At 51.4% G+C, this 13,608-nt stretch overlaps 6 protein-coding genes across 6 annotated transcripts; 4 read left to right on the forward strand and 2 right to left on the reverse strand.

Moving 5' to 3' along the window:
- Positions 1 to 493: 493 nt before the first annotated feature.
- On the reverse strand, positions 494 to 2,169 carry APUU_50553A (uncharacterized protein; the record flags this gene model as incomplete). The annotated part of the gene is made up of 4 exons (XM_041705563.1): positions 494 to 889; positions 963 to 1,725; positions 1,780 to 1,985; positions 2,032 to 2,169. 4 exons carry the CDS (start codon positions 2,167 to 2,169, stop codon positions 494 to 496), a joined length of 1,503 nt encoding a protein of 500 aa, XP_041558036.1.
- A 310-nt stretch (positions 2,170 to 2,479) lies between these two features.
- APUU_50554S (uncharacterized protein) lies at positions 2,480 to 3,814 on the forward strand (the record flags this gene model as incomplete). The annotated part of the gene is made up of 1 exon (XM_041705564.1): positions 2,480 to 3,814. The coding sequence occupies one exon, from the start codon at positions 2,480 to 2,482 to the stop codon at positions 3,812 to 3,814; it is 1,335 nt and encodes a 444-aa protein (XP_041558037.1).
- A 26-nt stretch (positions 3,815 to 3,840) lies between these two features.
- Positions 3,841 to 5,667, reverse strand: APUU_50555A (fungal specific transcription factor domain-containing protein; the record flags this gene model as incomplete). The annotated part of the gene is made up of 3 exons (XM_041705565.1): positions 3,841 to 4,813; positions 4,863 to 5,033; positions 5,099 to 5,667. 3 exons carry the CDS (start codon positions 5,665 to 5,667, stop codon positions 3,841 to 3,843), a joined length of 1,713 nt encoding a protein of 570 aa, XP_041558038.1.
- Positions 5,668 to 7,654: 1,987 nt separating this feature from the next.
- On the forward strand, positions 7,655 to 9,367 carry APUU_50556S (uncharacterized protein; the record flags this gene model as incomplete). Its single annotated transcript, XM_041705566.1, has 4 exons — positions 7,655 to 8,047; positions 8,121 to 8,344; positions 8,415 to 9,174; positions 9,230 to 9,367. The coding sequence occupies 4 exons, from the start codon at positions 7,655 to 7,657 to the stop codon at positions 9,365 to 9,367; spliced, it is 1,515 nt and encodes a 504-aa protein (XP_041558039.1).
- An 834-nt stretch (positions 9,368 to 10,201) lies between these two features.
- APUU_50557S (uncharacterized protein) lies at positions 10,202 to 11,599 on the forward strand (the record flags this gene model as incomplete). The annotated part of the gene is made up of 3 exons (XM_041705567.1): positions 10,202 to 10,492; positions 10,550 to 11,136; positions 11,200 to 11,599. The coding sequence occupies 3 exons, from the start codon at positions 10,202 to 10,204 to the stop codon at positions 11,597 to 11,599; spliced, it is 1,278 nt and encodes a 425-aa protein (XP_041558040.1).
- Positions 11,600 to 11,920: 321 nt separating this feature from the next.
- Positions 11,921 to 13,582, forward strand: APUU_50558S (U2 snRNP complex subunit CUS2; the record flags this gene model as incomplete). The annotated part of the gene is made up of 6 exons (XM_041705568.1): positions 11,921 to 12,112; positions 12,369 to 12,488; positions 12,552 to 12,949; positions 12,998 to 13,106; positions 13,164 to 13,319; positions 13,370 to 13,582. 6 exons carry the CDS (start codon positions 11,921 to 11,923, stop codon positions 13,580 to 13,582), a joined length of 1,188 nt encoding a protein of 395 aa, XP_041558041.1.
- Positions 13,583 to 13,608: the final 26 nt, after the last annotated feature.

Below are 13,608 nucleotides of genomic sequence, written 5' to 3' on the forward strand. Positions count from 1 at the left end.
TGGACCCTGGCCATCATTTTTCTGCGCGGTTTCTTTCCCTAATATTTGTTTACGTTCTTTCGGGGCCTTTTCATCTCTCATCCCCGGGGTGCGTCCGGCGTCTGTGGGTGGCAATGTAATACATTGTTCTTTTCATTATGTTTCTTTTCTTTCTTCTTCTTTTTTCTCTCTAATAGACAAGTTCGCATCAAGGTTGGGATTTCATTAGCCTGGCGCTTTCGGACAGCTTGGGTTTTCTTTTTGTTCATGTCGGCCGCCACTGTTCTCGTGTTTCGGTCTCTCTTTCTCTGTATATACTCACCTCCGTTCATACTTCTAATTGTCTTCACGGGGGACAGATGAGAATTATTTTATTTGTCTACGTTTTCGTTTTCATTTGTCGATCTTGCGTAAGATGTGCTAGTGAAGAGCAACCTAGGACACTGCTCTTTCATTGCCAAAGCCATTCATATAGCCAACCATTTAGCCTTGTGATTTTGTTCTCAAAACCACCCTACCAACTATACCTAAACGCCCTATCTTGCTTATCCGTAAGATCCGTATACGGCGTCCCATTCACATCCAACTCCTGCCCGTGCCCTACTATCGCACCCTCCAACCCACCACCACCAATAAAACCAGTAGCCTCCCTTTCTCTCCCCTTATTATCCCACACACAAAGCAACCGATAAACCACCGTCGTGAAAATAAGCAGCCCCCACGTAACAAGCGCCGTGATCAGGCCCTCCAGGTACTTGGGCCGATTGGTCCACAGCTGCGGCGACGCAATGCAGCCGGCGCAGTAGCCGATGAAGAACATGGCGTTGACGATCGCGCGCTTCGTGTTGCCTTTTACGTTTGAGGCGACGAGGGACAGCAGCACGGACATTGAGGCGCTTATGCAGGAGGCCTAGCGGAATTGATATTAGTTATTATTTGTGTTGGCGTTAAGTAGGGGTTAGTTAGTAGGGTTGGGGCCGTACCAGCCACGCAGAGGCGATAAGCGCCCAGCCCGAACTAAGCGGGAGGACGAGCATGAGGATTGTACCGATGATAGGCGGGATGGTGAGGAGTAAGACGACAAGGGTGCGCTGGCGCGGGAGGATATAGCATAAGAGCAAACCGACCCAGAGCAGCGCAACCTGGACGGCGCCAGAGGGCGCGGTATACAGCATTGTTTGAAGCTGGGTGTATCCGATTGAATTGATGACGAGGGTAGCGAAGGTCAGAACAGGCGACTGCATTGTAACCAGCACGCCGAACCAAAAGACGCACCAGGCCTTTGGGTCGAGCATTGTCTCCTTGAGCTGGGGGAGGGAGAAGGAGGTCTTATCGCCGCCTTCGCGGTCCTTGGCCATGCGGAGGGAGAGGACGTGTTTCTCGCGCGGGGAGAGGAACCAGGCGTCTGAGGGGCCGGAGGGCATGAGCGTGAAGAAGCCGACTCCTGAGGCGGTGGTGATGAGGCCGCAGATGAGGAAGAGGGTGCGCCAGGGCGCCAGGGCGAGGGATGTGTTTTTGCCGATGCCGTACATGAGCAGGCAGCCGAGGGTTTGGGCGATGCCGTTCATGCTTACCCAGAGGGCTGTGCGCGAGGCGTGCTCGTGCTTGCGCCACCAAATGGAGGTTATGGTGACAAAGGCTGGGGAGACGGCGCCTTCGGTGAAGCCTAGGAGGAAGCGGACGGCGGCGAAGCCGGCGTAGTTTTGAGGCGCCGCGAGACAGGTGCATGAGATGCCCCAGAGGATGCTGAGATGGTTAGATCAGATTTGTTGGGAATGAGATAATGAAAGCTGGACGTACACAGTGGCACCGACGAACTTGGTCAACGGTAGACGGCTCATCAAGTATATAAACGGGTATTCGGCCACCAATTGACCGACGTAAAAGATAGAGCTGCACCATGAGTATTGCGAATTTGAGAGCTCGAGATCCTCAATGAGGCCGAAGACGCCGGCATAGCTGAGACTTTGCTTGTCGAGATATTGTAGCAGGAAGACGAGGCACATCTGGCAATGTCAGTAGCTGTTCAGCATAGTGAATGTACGGACTCACAAACGGCAGGATAACCGTGTCTATCTTGCGGACGAGGGCCTTCTCCTCTTCCTCAGTGTACGTCTCAATTATATCAGGGTCGCTCGGGCGTCTCTTCTCATTCGCCGAGGGACGGTGTTTCGTGTCGGAGGCGTCCATAGTGAGAGACTGAGCAAGGGATGTCGAGGGAACTGAAGAACTCGGCAAACAACACAGCTGGGTATGGCAAGTTATTATACGACTTGCCGTAGCTGACCCGCCGGTCTCCAATCCCCAGCTTTCCTCCTGGCTTAGCGCTGATAAGCTAGTTATGTCACGGCGCAGTGATGGGCAGAGAGTATACTGAAAGGGTCGGGATGCAGACAGCCGACGTCGGATGCAGACTGCCGCTTCTCCAACTCGACTCGTCCCCTCGCATTTATCATCAGCCTATGCCTCCCTCTTATCTCTCAAAATAAACACCAGTGCAATGGCGTCCGCAGCAGACATCAAGCCCTGGCTCCGCGCGGCCTCACAGGCGTATCTCCTCTCCAAAGCCAACATCGTCGACGTCGAAACCGGCACTATAAAACACGACCACTATGTAGCAATAAACGACGGCAAAATCACCTCTGTCTCCTCCAGTCCACCATCCCCATCAGTCCTGCCAGCCTCATACATCACCGTCGATTGCTCAGACCAATATATAAGCCCAGGCCTCTTCGACGCACACGTCCACTTCGTCGCAGTCCCAGGCTTCAACGGCCTCTCCATGGCCTTTGGCAACTTCAACGACGTCTCCCTCCTCCGCCAGCCCTACGTCGCCACCCAAATGCTCCACCGCGGCTTCACCACCGTGCGCGACTGCGGCGGCGCCCAGCTCGCCTTCAAGCAAGCAATCGAAGACGGCGTCTTCCCAGGCCCCCGCCTCTTCATAGCAGGCCACGCCCTCTCCCAGTCCGGAGGCCACGGCGACATCCGCAGCTCGCACGACCACGTGCAGTGCTGCGCAGGACACACGAATGGCCTCGGCCGCATCTGCGACGGGGTACCAGCCTGCATGACCGCCGTCCGCGAGGAAATCCGCTCCGGGGCCGACTTTATCAAGATCATGGGCTCTGGCGGCGTTTCCACGCCTACAGATCGCCTCGAGCAGCTGCAGTTCACGAACGCCGAGATCCAGGCTATCGTTGAGTGTGCGGAGAACGCGGGCACGTATGTCACGGCGCACGCGTACACGCCCAAGGCCATCCGGCACGCAATCGAGAACGGGGTCAAGGGTATTGAGCATGGGAATTTCGTTACTGAGGAGATTGCGCGGCTTATGGTGGAGAGAGGGGTGTATCTTACGCCGACGCTGGTTTCGTATGCGGAGATGGATTCGGAGCGGTGGAGGGGGTATTTGCCTGCTGATGGGCAGGCGAAGAATACGGAGGTTTTGAGTGCGGGTTTGAAGAGTTTGAAGGTTGCTGCGGATGCGGGGGTGACGATTTGTTATGGGAGTGATTTGTTGGGCCCGTTGGGGTTGGCTCAGACGAGGGAGTTTGCACTGAGAGCGCAGGCTTTGAGTCCGTTGGCTGTGTTGCAGAGTGCGACTATTAATCCGGCAAAGATGGTGGGACAGCCGGAATTGCTTGGCCAGATTAAGGAAGGGTTCTGGGCGGACGTGTTGTTCCTTAATAAAAATCCGCTGGAGGACGTGACGGTCTTTGACCGGCCGGATGAGTGCGTGTTGGGCGTGATGAAGGAGGGCCGGGTGTATAAAAGCCGGTGGGAGGGCTTGAAGGAGGATGCGGACATTCCAGTGCGGATTAAGTCTACATGAGATTAGATTGCCTACTTTTCGTCAAGTCAATATGGATTATTTACATGCAACGGAATCGCCTCGAATTCCAACATGTCCAAACCAGTCAACCCCATCAGCGCCATCTGATCATCATGGCTCCAAATCATCTGCGGGTCTACATCAAGAGATAGCTGTGGCGAGTCAACAGTGCCTGCATTAGACAGGTCTTGATGAGCTTCCGACCCTGTCCATTTCGGAAGGTCGTTCTCACTAAATTCCGCTATAGTGGTAGTTGGCATAGCCGATCCAAAATTAGAATCCGAGACCTCGAATGGAACGCTCCGCTGCTGCTCAGTGCCTAGGTTGGCCTTTGACGACACCCACTGTGCCCATTGACTATACCCAGCCGCGTAGCGGGTTCCTTGCTGGATTCCCTGTCCCTGATCGTTTTTACCACCTGGGGAGGACACACTCCCAAGTTTCGTAAAAGCCTCATTAGAAATAGCGTGCAAGGCCTCAATAAACCGCACACCAACTTCGGCGGGTAGATTACCAAGCGCCATTGTACGCAGGTAGTTCAGCCCAAAGGCAACACGGGTTTCATATTCCGAGTCTCGCTCGATGATACCGGCCACGATGGCCACGATGGTTGCGATACTGCAGCCTTGGAAGTCGGTGAAGGAGAAGCGGAAGATGAGATTATTGTGTGAGAGGTGTTCGAAGAGGTGGAGTATTGTTTTGCTGGCCTTTACGCAGGATAGGGCTAGTGAATCGAAAGCTGGAGTGCCGCCATTCACTACCACTGTGTGGGAATTTTGCTTATGGTGTCGGACCTGGGCTTGGATGGTGCTGAGGAGGGAGCCCTTGCCGAGGACTATCCAGGCGTAGAGATAGTTGAGCCGGAGGTGGAAGGCAAGGCGATAGCCATCTTCTTTTGGTTGGAGGCTGTCTATTGTCAGGGATGAAGGCAGGTTTTGCTTCCAGGTTTGCAGCTCCAGTTGCAAGGCATCGATTTGGGCATTCTCGCGCGGTTTACTACTAGATAGGCGTTTAGTATACTGCAAAACCAAGGACTGGATTCACGTACCCCATGTCAGCAACCCGATCAATAATCCTCACCAAGTCTGCATACGCTATCTGGTGTTGGATATTGTCCACCGCTTGTGTGCGATCCAAAGAAGGCAAGGGAGCTGGGAGCGGCGTACTAATTGCCCCAGGATCAATGGATCGTGGTCGATTTAGCTTTACGGCAGTAGTCCTATTAACGTGTCAGGGGTGCTATCAAATATAATCAAGAAAACAAAAAAAAAAAGAAACACCCACCGCTCTAGCGAATATACAGACCACCATAAGCGGCGGTGGATCTGCTTCTCGTGCTCAGAAATCCTTGAATCATCTGTCTGCTGATGGATCTCAAGTGCAACAGCTTTGCGCAGAGCTAGCCCCATATAAGAGTATGCTGACCCTGGCGCTCTGTCTGGCAGTGAGTATACTCCCAGAATGAAGGGTGCTTGGATAGAAGTCAAAGATGTACGATCCATGAGGTCGGGGATAAGTAACCGGGATTCTTCGTAGAATATCCGTCCAGGATCCCCGCCATCGGGGAGTACATTGGCAGGGAAACCCGCCGGCCGTTCTATTTCTGTCCACTGACTGCCCAGTGCGAGAACTGAAAGGACCAGACAAACGAATCCGCTATCCAATCGGAGTTGAGATGCGGAATTCGTGTAGAGTTGATCAACGTCGGCTAAAAACTGGGCGTGGTCGAAATAAAAGAAAACGTCGGATGCGTGGGTTAGGCATACTGAAATTAAAAAATCAGCAACGGCTCTTGGTGGAAGAGCACGAGAAGCCTTGTGGATGCGATTGATTTCGTTTGGTTGCAGTGACATTGGCTGATGGAATTGCTGGTTCGGTGAGCATCCTTCAATAGGTCAAGATGTCATAGAAATCCTACCGTCTGCATGGCCATCATGTCTCCCTCTTTCAACTCTGCACGTGAATCCAATGCAAGCGCTTCTCGAAGCTGCAGCAGAAACTTGGGCCAAGTTATCTTCATTGTTGGGTCTTTGAGGGATACTAGTCAGCCGCATATCTTTCGAAAAGTACTGAGAACTCACTATTATCGACGCCACTACCATCTTCAACAGCCTTGAAGCTGGCAGATCCATATAACCTGTTTGTCGCGGCCCTCGTCGACTGTGGTGAAGCTGATTCCTCCTGATATTGATAATGCTTGGTAAGGTTGCAGACCCTGTCATCCCGGGTACATCTCTGGCACCTGCCCGAGGCGACGCCCACGCATTTGCTCTTACGAGCCTTGCACCGATCGCATCTACCGAGATGGTAAGTCTATGTCGAACCGAGCTGGCAGTTGGCCTAGGACCGGGAGGAACCTACGCCTGTGCAGCCCGCTTCCGCTTGTCATCGGGGATTCTCCGTGACTTGCAACGTCCTATAGAGGTGGGACCTACTGTGGTCATTTTCGAGCCTCTTCATTCTTCGTCGTTGTTTCTTGAATATTTTTGGGCCCCGAGCATTTGGAGGTCCCCATGATCTGCAAGTCACGGGTATGGGGTAGAGAGTAGGTAGATAACGGGTTTCACAAGATCAAACGATGATTGGCTCTAATATCGGCTGTTTGACCTTCTCTGCCGCGGTTAATGACTAAGTTTGATTAAATAACTTAGGTAACTAGGGATTTGACTATAGTCGGCAATTTGCCGATAGCGCGCTGCTAGTCCCAGTTGGAGTAGGTTGATATCAGGTCGTTTAAGATACCGCAGACTCAGAGTAGCTCCCAAGGCATTGCATAGGTACTTTTTTTTATCCCGCTATGACCCTTTCGTCCGGCTTTCAAGGGAGGATGTCCTGCAGGCAACATGAGAGTTCTGTCCCTAGCTGACTCTTCATGCCCACTGGGTCCTATGACTGACATTAGGGTTACCGTTACGGGTAAGTATTTACGCAGGTAGAAATAGGAATTTCGTGGACCAAATAGGAACATCTACTGCCGATGTCTACACACGCGCATGTTCTCCATAAGGGCTGAAAAAAAGGCGCACGGCTGGCCAGTGGTCAGAAGGCCCAGATTTAGGGAAGCTCTGATACTATAGGTGTCGATCCAGCATTCTCAGATAAACAAGGCTTTGAATATTATTTGTCCGTGAGTAGCCGATGAAAGAGCTTAAATGGCAGTTTGGTATCTGCTGCGCTTGCCGCTTGGTGTCCGTGATCGAATTCTGGCATTCTTCCAAGGTTGGAGCATACCAATACCACCAGCGCGTCGAGCTTAATACGTCAGTTCTCATCAGAGGTATGCCGGCGACATCTGTGCGGAAAGGGGTGGAATAGTGATCGCCTCTTGATTCCTTGTACTGGTCCACTGGTCCAGTGAGTATGATGTAGCCCATCGCTTGCCACCGGTAAACCTGCATACATCTTTGTCAAGAAGCAGAGCAGATGTTAATTAAACGAGCAAGAAGTCAAAGAGGTTGGTGTTTCCTGTAATGCTATTCTCCCCTTCATCCAGTTACACCAACATCTATGGCTTCGTCTCAGAAGAAGCGGGTCTTTTGAAGGAGTAGTTCCGCTGGTAGCCATGTATGTGCAAGCACCCGCGGGCCGCAACGACGGCCTTGTCCTGTTTCACCTACCCTTGGAATGTCGTGTGCATAGGGCCCTGTAGTAGTATTATTTATACTCCGTTATGGACGCGCGGACGGTGGGAAACTGGGAATATATTCGGTTGGGCGATACTCCGGCAAGTTTTTTTTCTGGAAGGATAAGAATATGGGTTGGCCATCAGATTGGAAAGACATTGCTTGTCGACGTTTTTCTTTCTTTTCGAAAGCCTCTCGTCCCTCTAAACCGCCCATTATGGGTCTGGATGTTGAAAAAGAGCGTGGATCGTCCTCAGTACGAAGCGTTACACAAGACGAAGTCGGAACCCCTACCTGCGAGAACGCAACTTGGAAGTCGAAATATCATCGATGGGCGTTGAACGTTAGAGGGCTCGAGTTGAGGGGAATTGAGCCGGTGCCTCTTGAGGAACGGCAGGCAGTCAGCGCCTCATCATCCTTCCATATCCTTCTCACGTGGCTTAGTATGGGGATGGCCCTAAACACCATGGTTGTTGGGACAGTTGGGACAGTGGTCATGAAACTAAGCTTTCTCGATGCTGCATTGTGTTCGGTATTTGGATGCAGCCTGGGATGTATAGCAACTGGGTACATATGTATTTGGGGACCGAGAAGTGGGCATCGCACGCTGGTATGTTTCCCGTTCCTCACGCGCATGGGTACAGGTTAAGAACGTGGACTTACAACTCATACTTCCCTGATAGATCGTGTCTCGATACCTCATGGGGTTCAACCCTAGCAAATTTTGCTGCTGTCTGAACGTTCTGACAAACTTGGGCTATGGGATGATGAGTGCAATGGTAGGGGGGCAACTCCTTTCCCAAATGACCGATGGCGCTGTATCCGTCGTCATTGGTATCGTCATTGTTGCCCTTGTGAGTCTGGTGGTGGCCACCTTCGGCATGCATATTTTTCAGTTCTATGAGAGGTACTCGCGCCCCTCTTTCACTTCTTATATCCGCGAGAGCCACAGTGTCTTAATAACCAACCACAAACAGATATGCCTGGTGCCCACAGTTGGTGGTCTTTTGTCTTTTACTAGGATCAGCGGGTCCAGAGTTCGATTTCGATACTGCTTCAGTTGGGTCAACCGAAGAAATCAACGCCAAAAGGCTGACGTTTTTCTCTCTCTGTCTCGCCTCCGCGTTATCTTGGGTGCCGGGAGCTGCCGATTACCATGTTTATTATTCACCCAAGACTGGGGCATGGAGAATATTTTCGATGACGACGATAGGGGTTGGCTTGTCCATGGTTATCACACTGGTTTTGGGTGCCGGGCTTGGGACTGGAGTTGCTCACAATCCCGCATGGTCCGACATTTATGACGGCACTCCTGGGAGCCTGCTTGTCGCCGGTTATGATAGACTTGGATCACTTGGCAAGTTCTGCATTTTCATCAACGTACTGACGATTGTCTCCAACAACGCCCCCGGGTCATACTCAATGGCAATGAACTTTCAGATGCTTGGGGACATTTGGTGCAGAGTCCCACGCCCCGTCTTCACGATTGCCACCACCGCCATATACACAGCATGCGCTATTGGTGGGAGGGATTCTCTTTATGAGATATTCAAGAGTCTGGTGCCGATGATGGGGTACTGGATTATCATCTGGTTCACCATTGTCCTGGAGGAAGCTCTACTATTCAACAAAGGAGAGTATGACTGGTCTGCGTGGAACAACCCACAGAAACTGCCCGTGGGATACGCGGCTACTGCAGCATTTCTGATCGGATGGGCGGGCGCCATAGTTGGGATGGTAGGTCACCCCAATTTCCTTTTGGAGACAGTGCTACTGCTAACGATCTGACTAGGACCAGGTGTACTACACCGGGCCCATTGCGGGCGCCATTGAAGGAGGGTGCGATTTAGGACTGTGGCTTGCAATGGGGTTCACGGCTCTCGCATTTCCGCCGCTAAGAATGCTCGAGCTCAGAGTGGTCGGCCGCTGAGTAGAATGAAAGCGTCCATATCTCCCCCTGGCTTGGGCCGAAGAACACCGGCCCCTTGTTTAGGCCTTGCATCACGGCCATCGAATGATTGGAGAATCTCTTTATGAATGGAGAGCGGCGGCTTCGGATTTCGGAAGCAAGAGCTGGCCGCTGAGGTTGGCTTTAACTTTTGTACATAACGCGTTTGATATCGAGCTTTGTTCCTTGCATTAAACTTTGCTTTAGAAACATCGCCTCTGATCGCGGCATCTCGGCGCCAAGTAGTTGGGCGGGCTATTCAGTGCTGACTGCAAAATCTGCTGAGTGCATCTTATGATCTGCTAGAAGAGGCCGGGCCATGTGTTGAAGAAACTCGAGAATCCCTGCAGGAAGAACGAATGGGAGGAGTCGGAAAAGCGGAGGTGTCAGCATCCGGTCTGGGCCTCAAGTGAGACAAAGATGGACCCCGCGCAGTCTGAGTATCAAACACTTGTACAAATAAACCCAAATTGATGTTATCACGAATGAGACCTAGTAATTATTAATTGGACGATCTGTGGGAGAGGAGAAGGATGGGAAGCCGAGGTCCGGATACGGCGTAGCGGGGGAGAAAGAGAGAAGTGCAGAAGTTGGACTCATCGCAGCTGACTCGACTGGATTCTCGCTCGTCAGCTCTAGGGGCGACCTGGAGATGTGGGGTGCCATCCAGCTCCATCGATTTGTTATAAACTGCAGTCGGCACCAACCCAGCTCGTCGCGCGATTGTTCTTATCCATTACTGTTTATTCTCTGATCAGACAGGTGTGGATAGGCTTCATCGACACTCCTCCTTGCGCCAGCTGAAGACCTAGAAAAATGACCACACCAACGGCCACGGCCCTATACGAAACAGTGGCCAACATCCTCAAGGATGCTTCGCCCCAACAGGTTCTTCAATATGTCGTCCCTCTCGTCGCGGCATATCCTATATTGGCCTCGCTTCTTCGATTTCGGAATATGAAGCAAATACACAAGAAATACAACTATTCGACGCGGGAGTCCTTTGCCCGAATGACAGACGAGGACGCCTTTGAAATACAAAAAAATCTAATCCAATATGAATTCCCTTTTTTCTTTACGAAGGCCTTACAGTTTGCACTTTTCAGAGTTAGTTTTTATCCCCTCGTTAGCTGCCTACTCAAACAACTGACGTCCATGGCCTAGACATATGGCATCCCCACCATTTCCCGGGTCCTGACTAAAACAAGCCAATTCTCCGGCGCGAGTACTTATCTAAAGCGCTATACAGACACCAGTGCCTTGGTTCAGGAATTTGTTGGACAGGCGCCCTCTGCAGCACGCGGCCAAGCAGCCCTTGTGCGGACTCGATTCCTCCACAGTGGTTATCGGAGCTCAGGCGCTATTCTCGATGATGACATGCTATATACCCTGGGCCTATTCGCCGTTCAACCAGTCAGGTTCATCCAGAAGTATGAGTGGCGTGATCTCACCGATGTAGAGAAGTGCGCTATTGGCACTTTTTGGAAGAGTGTGGGTGATGGGTTGGAGGTAAGCTACGATGCGCTTCCCTCTGGGAAGACTGGTTTTCGGGACGGCCTCCAATGGCTGGAAGAAATCATGGCCTGGAGCGATGCCTATGAAGAGAAGTGCATGGTGCCGGACGAGAAAAACCGCGAAGTCGCCGATCAAACCACAGCAGTGCTAGTATACTTGGTTCCAAAGCCAGTCCAGCACATTGGATTCAATTTTGTGTCATTCATGATGGATGACCGACTGCGCAAGGCTATGTTGTAAGTACACAATGTTTCTTGGACAATGTGCTTTTGGATTTCATTATACTCATAGTCACACAGTTACGACGCACCTCCAGCATCATATGCCGGGTTTTTTCAGTTTGTCCTGTCGGCCCGCCGATTCGTCATGCGTTACCTTGCGCTACCTCGCCCGTATTTTTTGCGCCACACAACTTTCACTGAGCGCCAATCCGTAAACGAGCGTATCTTTATTACTCAATGGGATGGCGCGCCTTACTACGTCAAGCCAACTATTTGGAATCGCTGGGGCCCGGCAGCCTGGTATACCTGGGCGCTTGGCCGCCCGCTTCCAGGAGATGAGGGTGACAAGTATTATCCGGACGGCTACTACATTGCTGATGTCGGACCTACAAAGTTTGAGGGCAAAGGCCGGAAAAATCAGCAGGAAGGAGAAGAAGCCCTGAAGATCTCGCGAACTGGCGGATGTCCATTTGGTTAGATGCAGTAGCGCTGGATATAGATCTGTTCGCGATACCCTCGTTTTTGACCTTGAACTGTATGCAGTTTGGCCGTGATTTGATGTAGCATTCACCAGATAATTATCATTAATTTAGTGATCTAGCTCTCTCATTTGCCCTTCCTTCCCGCCACAGTAGAATGCTTCCTAAAGAGGAACCAAGCTTGCCATTGCTTACGTAACTGTGTCATCAACGCTCCCCGCAAGCAGGGCTCTCACTCAACTTCCTCCGCGAGTCCATGCAGTCTCTCTTTCTCTAGATCTCGTCAATTTTGTTCCATTACTTATCTTGTTCTATTCGCCATGGCGCTACAGGAACCCCAGCACGACGCGACCAACTCTCCGCCCCCATTCAGCAACTTTCCCCAAGATCCTTCGGACTTCGACAGCGACCCTCGAATCTCCTTCTCCAAGTTGGACGACAAATTCATTTTGGAAACAGAGGATGGACAGGAATATAGCTACGATAAGATATTGAAGCGATGGATTCCGACGGTGTGTGCGCGCTTTCTCTCCAGCTGGATGGACCCCGTTCCATCACTCCCCGGCTGCTGAATTCCCTGACTTTTGCTTTTTGATTTGTCTTCATTGCCTTTTCGGAGAAGAAGAGAGAGAAAATGTCTCGCTGGATGGGTTATTTTTTTGTCTACTCTTTGCAATGAGCTCGAATGGCTAAGTCCGCGCGGATTTTGGGTGGATCGTGAAACTGATTGCTGGTTGGCGCCGCTTTGCGCCTGTGGTTGTCCTCCAGGTCGATGATGACTTGCTGAAACAACAGCAAGAAGCCTACAGAGTTCAGGGGGTGGACGACGATGAGCAAGAAACTGCACAACAGCTCAAGAAGAAACGGAAACAACAAGGAAATGGAGAGGTTCGTCTTTCTACATCGTGAATGCGATAGGCTAGTGCTAATATGTCTGGGGCGAAATTGTAGGGTGACTCACAAAAAGTGAAGAAGCAGCGCGTTAATACTGCAGTGTACGTTACGTCCGTTCCCCTCGATGCCGAGTTTGAAGAAATTCGAGATATCTTTTCGAGGTGCGGCGTCATCGCCGAGGAAATTGACAGCGGGCGGCCGCGCATCAAAATGTACACGGATGACGATGGGAAATTCAAAGGCGAGTTACTCGTTGTTTACTTCCGACCGGAGTCGGTCAACCTGGCAATTCAAATGCTGGATGACTCCGACTTTAGACTGGGTGTTACAGGGCCACAGGGACCGATGCGGGTTCAAGCTGCAGACTTCTCCTTCAAAAGCCAACAAGAGGCACCAACAAAGACCAACATGCGGGATAAGAAGAAGATCATCAAGAGGACCCAAAAATTGAATAAGTATGATCCAACTGACCCTGCTAATTTAACAGCTGCTGACGGAAGCAGCAAACTCACGGATTGGGATGACGATGAGCCCGCTGCATTGGTGGATACAAACTCCAGATTCGAGAAGGTTGTGATACTCAAGCATATGTTTACACTTCAAGAGTTGGATGTACGTGCAGTGCCCTCAACCACATGTTTACCGTGTTTCCTCGCTGACAATTCACAGGAGGATCCCGCAGCTATCCTTGATATCAAGGAGGATATCCGTGATGAGTGTTCCAAGCTTGGGGAAGTGACAAATGTCGTCCTCTACGACAAGGAAGAAGCAGGGGTCGTTAGCGTCCGATTCTCGAACCCGGAGTCAGCAAAAGCTTGCGTGAAGGTGTGCTTCGTTCCGAACGGATTAGTAGATGAAGCTAACATATCTCCCAGCTTATGAACGGCCGTTTTTTCGGAGGAACAGCCGTCGAGGCGTATATCTCAGAAGGGAACGAGCGCTTCCGCAAGTCCAACGAGAAACGCGCAGCGCTCGAAGACTTGGCTGAAAGGGGATTCCATGCTGAGGATGATGACGAAGACCAACGATTAGATGAATTTGGCACCTGGCTAGAGAGCTCGCACCAGGTGGAAAACACGGCCAAATGAGGCGGCATAACTGAAGAAACATTGCC

Source organism: Aspergillus puulaauensis, chromosome 5 (genome assembly GCF_016861865.1).
Source record: "Aspergillus puulaauensis MK2 DNA, chromosome 5, nearly complete sequence".
Classification (NCBI taxonomy): Eukaryota; Fungi; Ascomycota; class Eurotiomycetes; order Eurotiales; family Aspergillaceae; genus Aspergillus; species Aspergillus puulaauensis.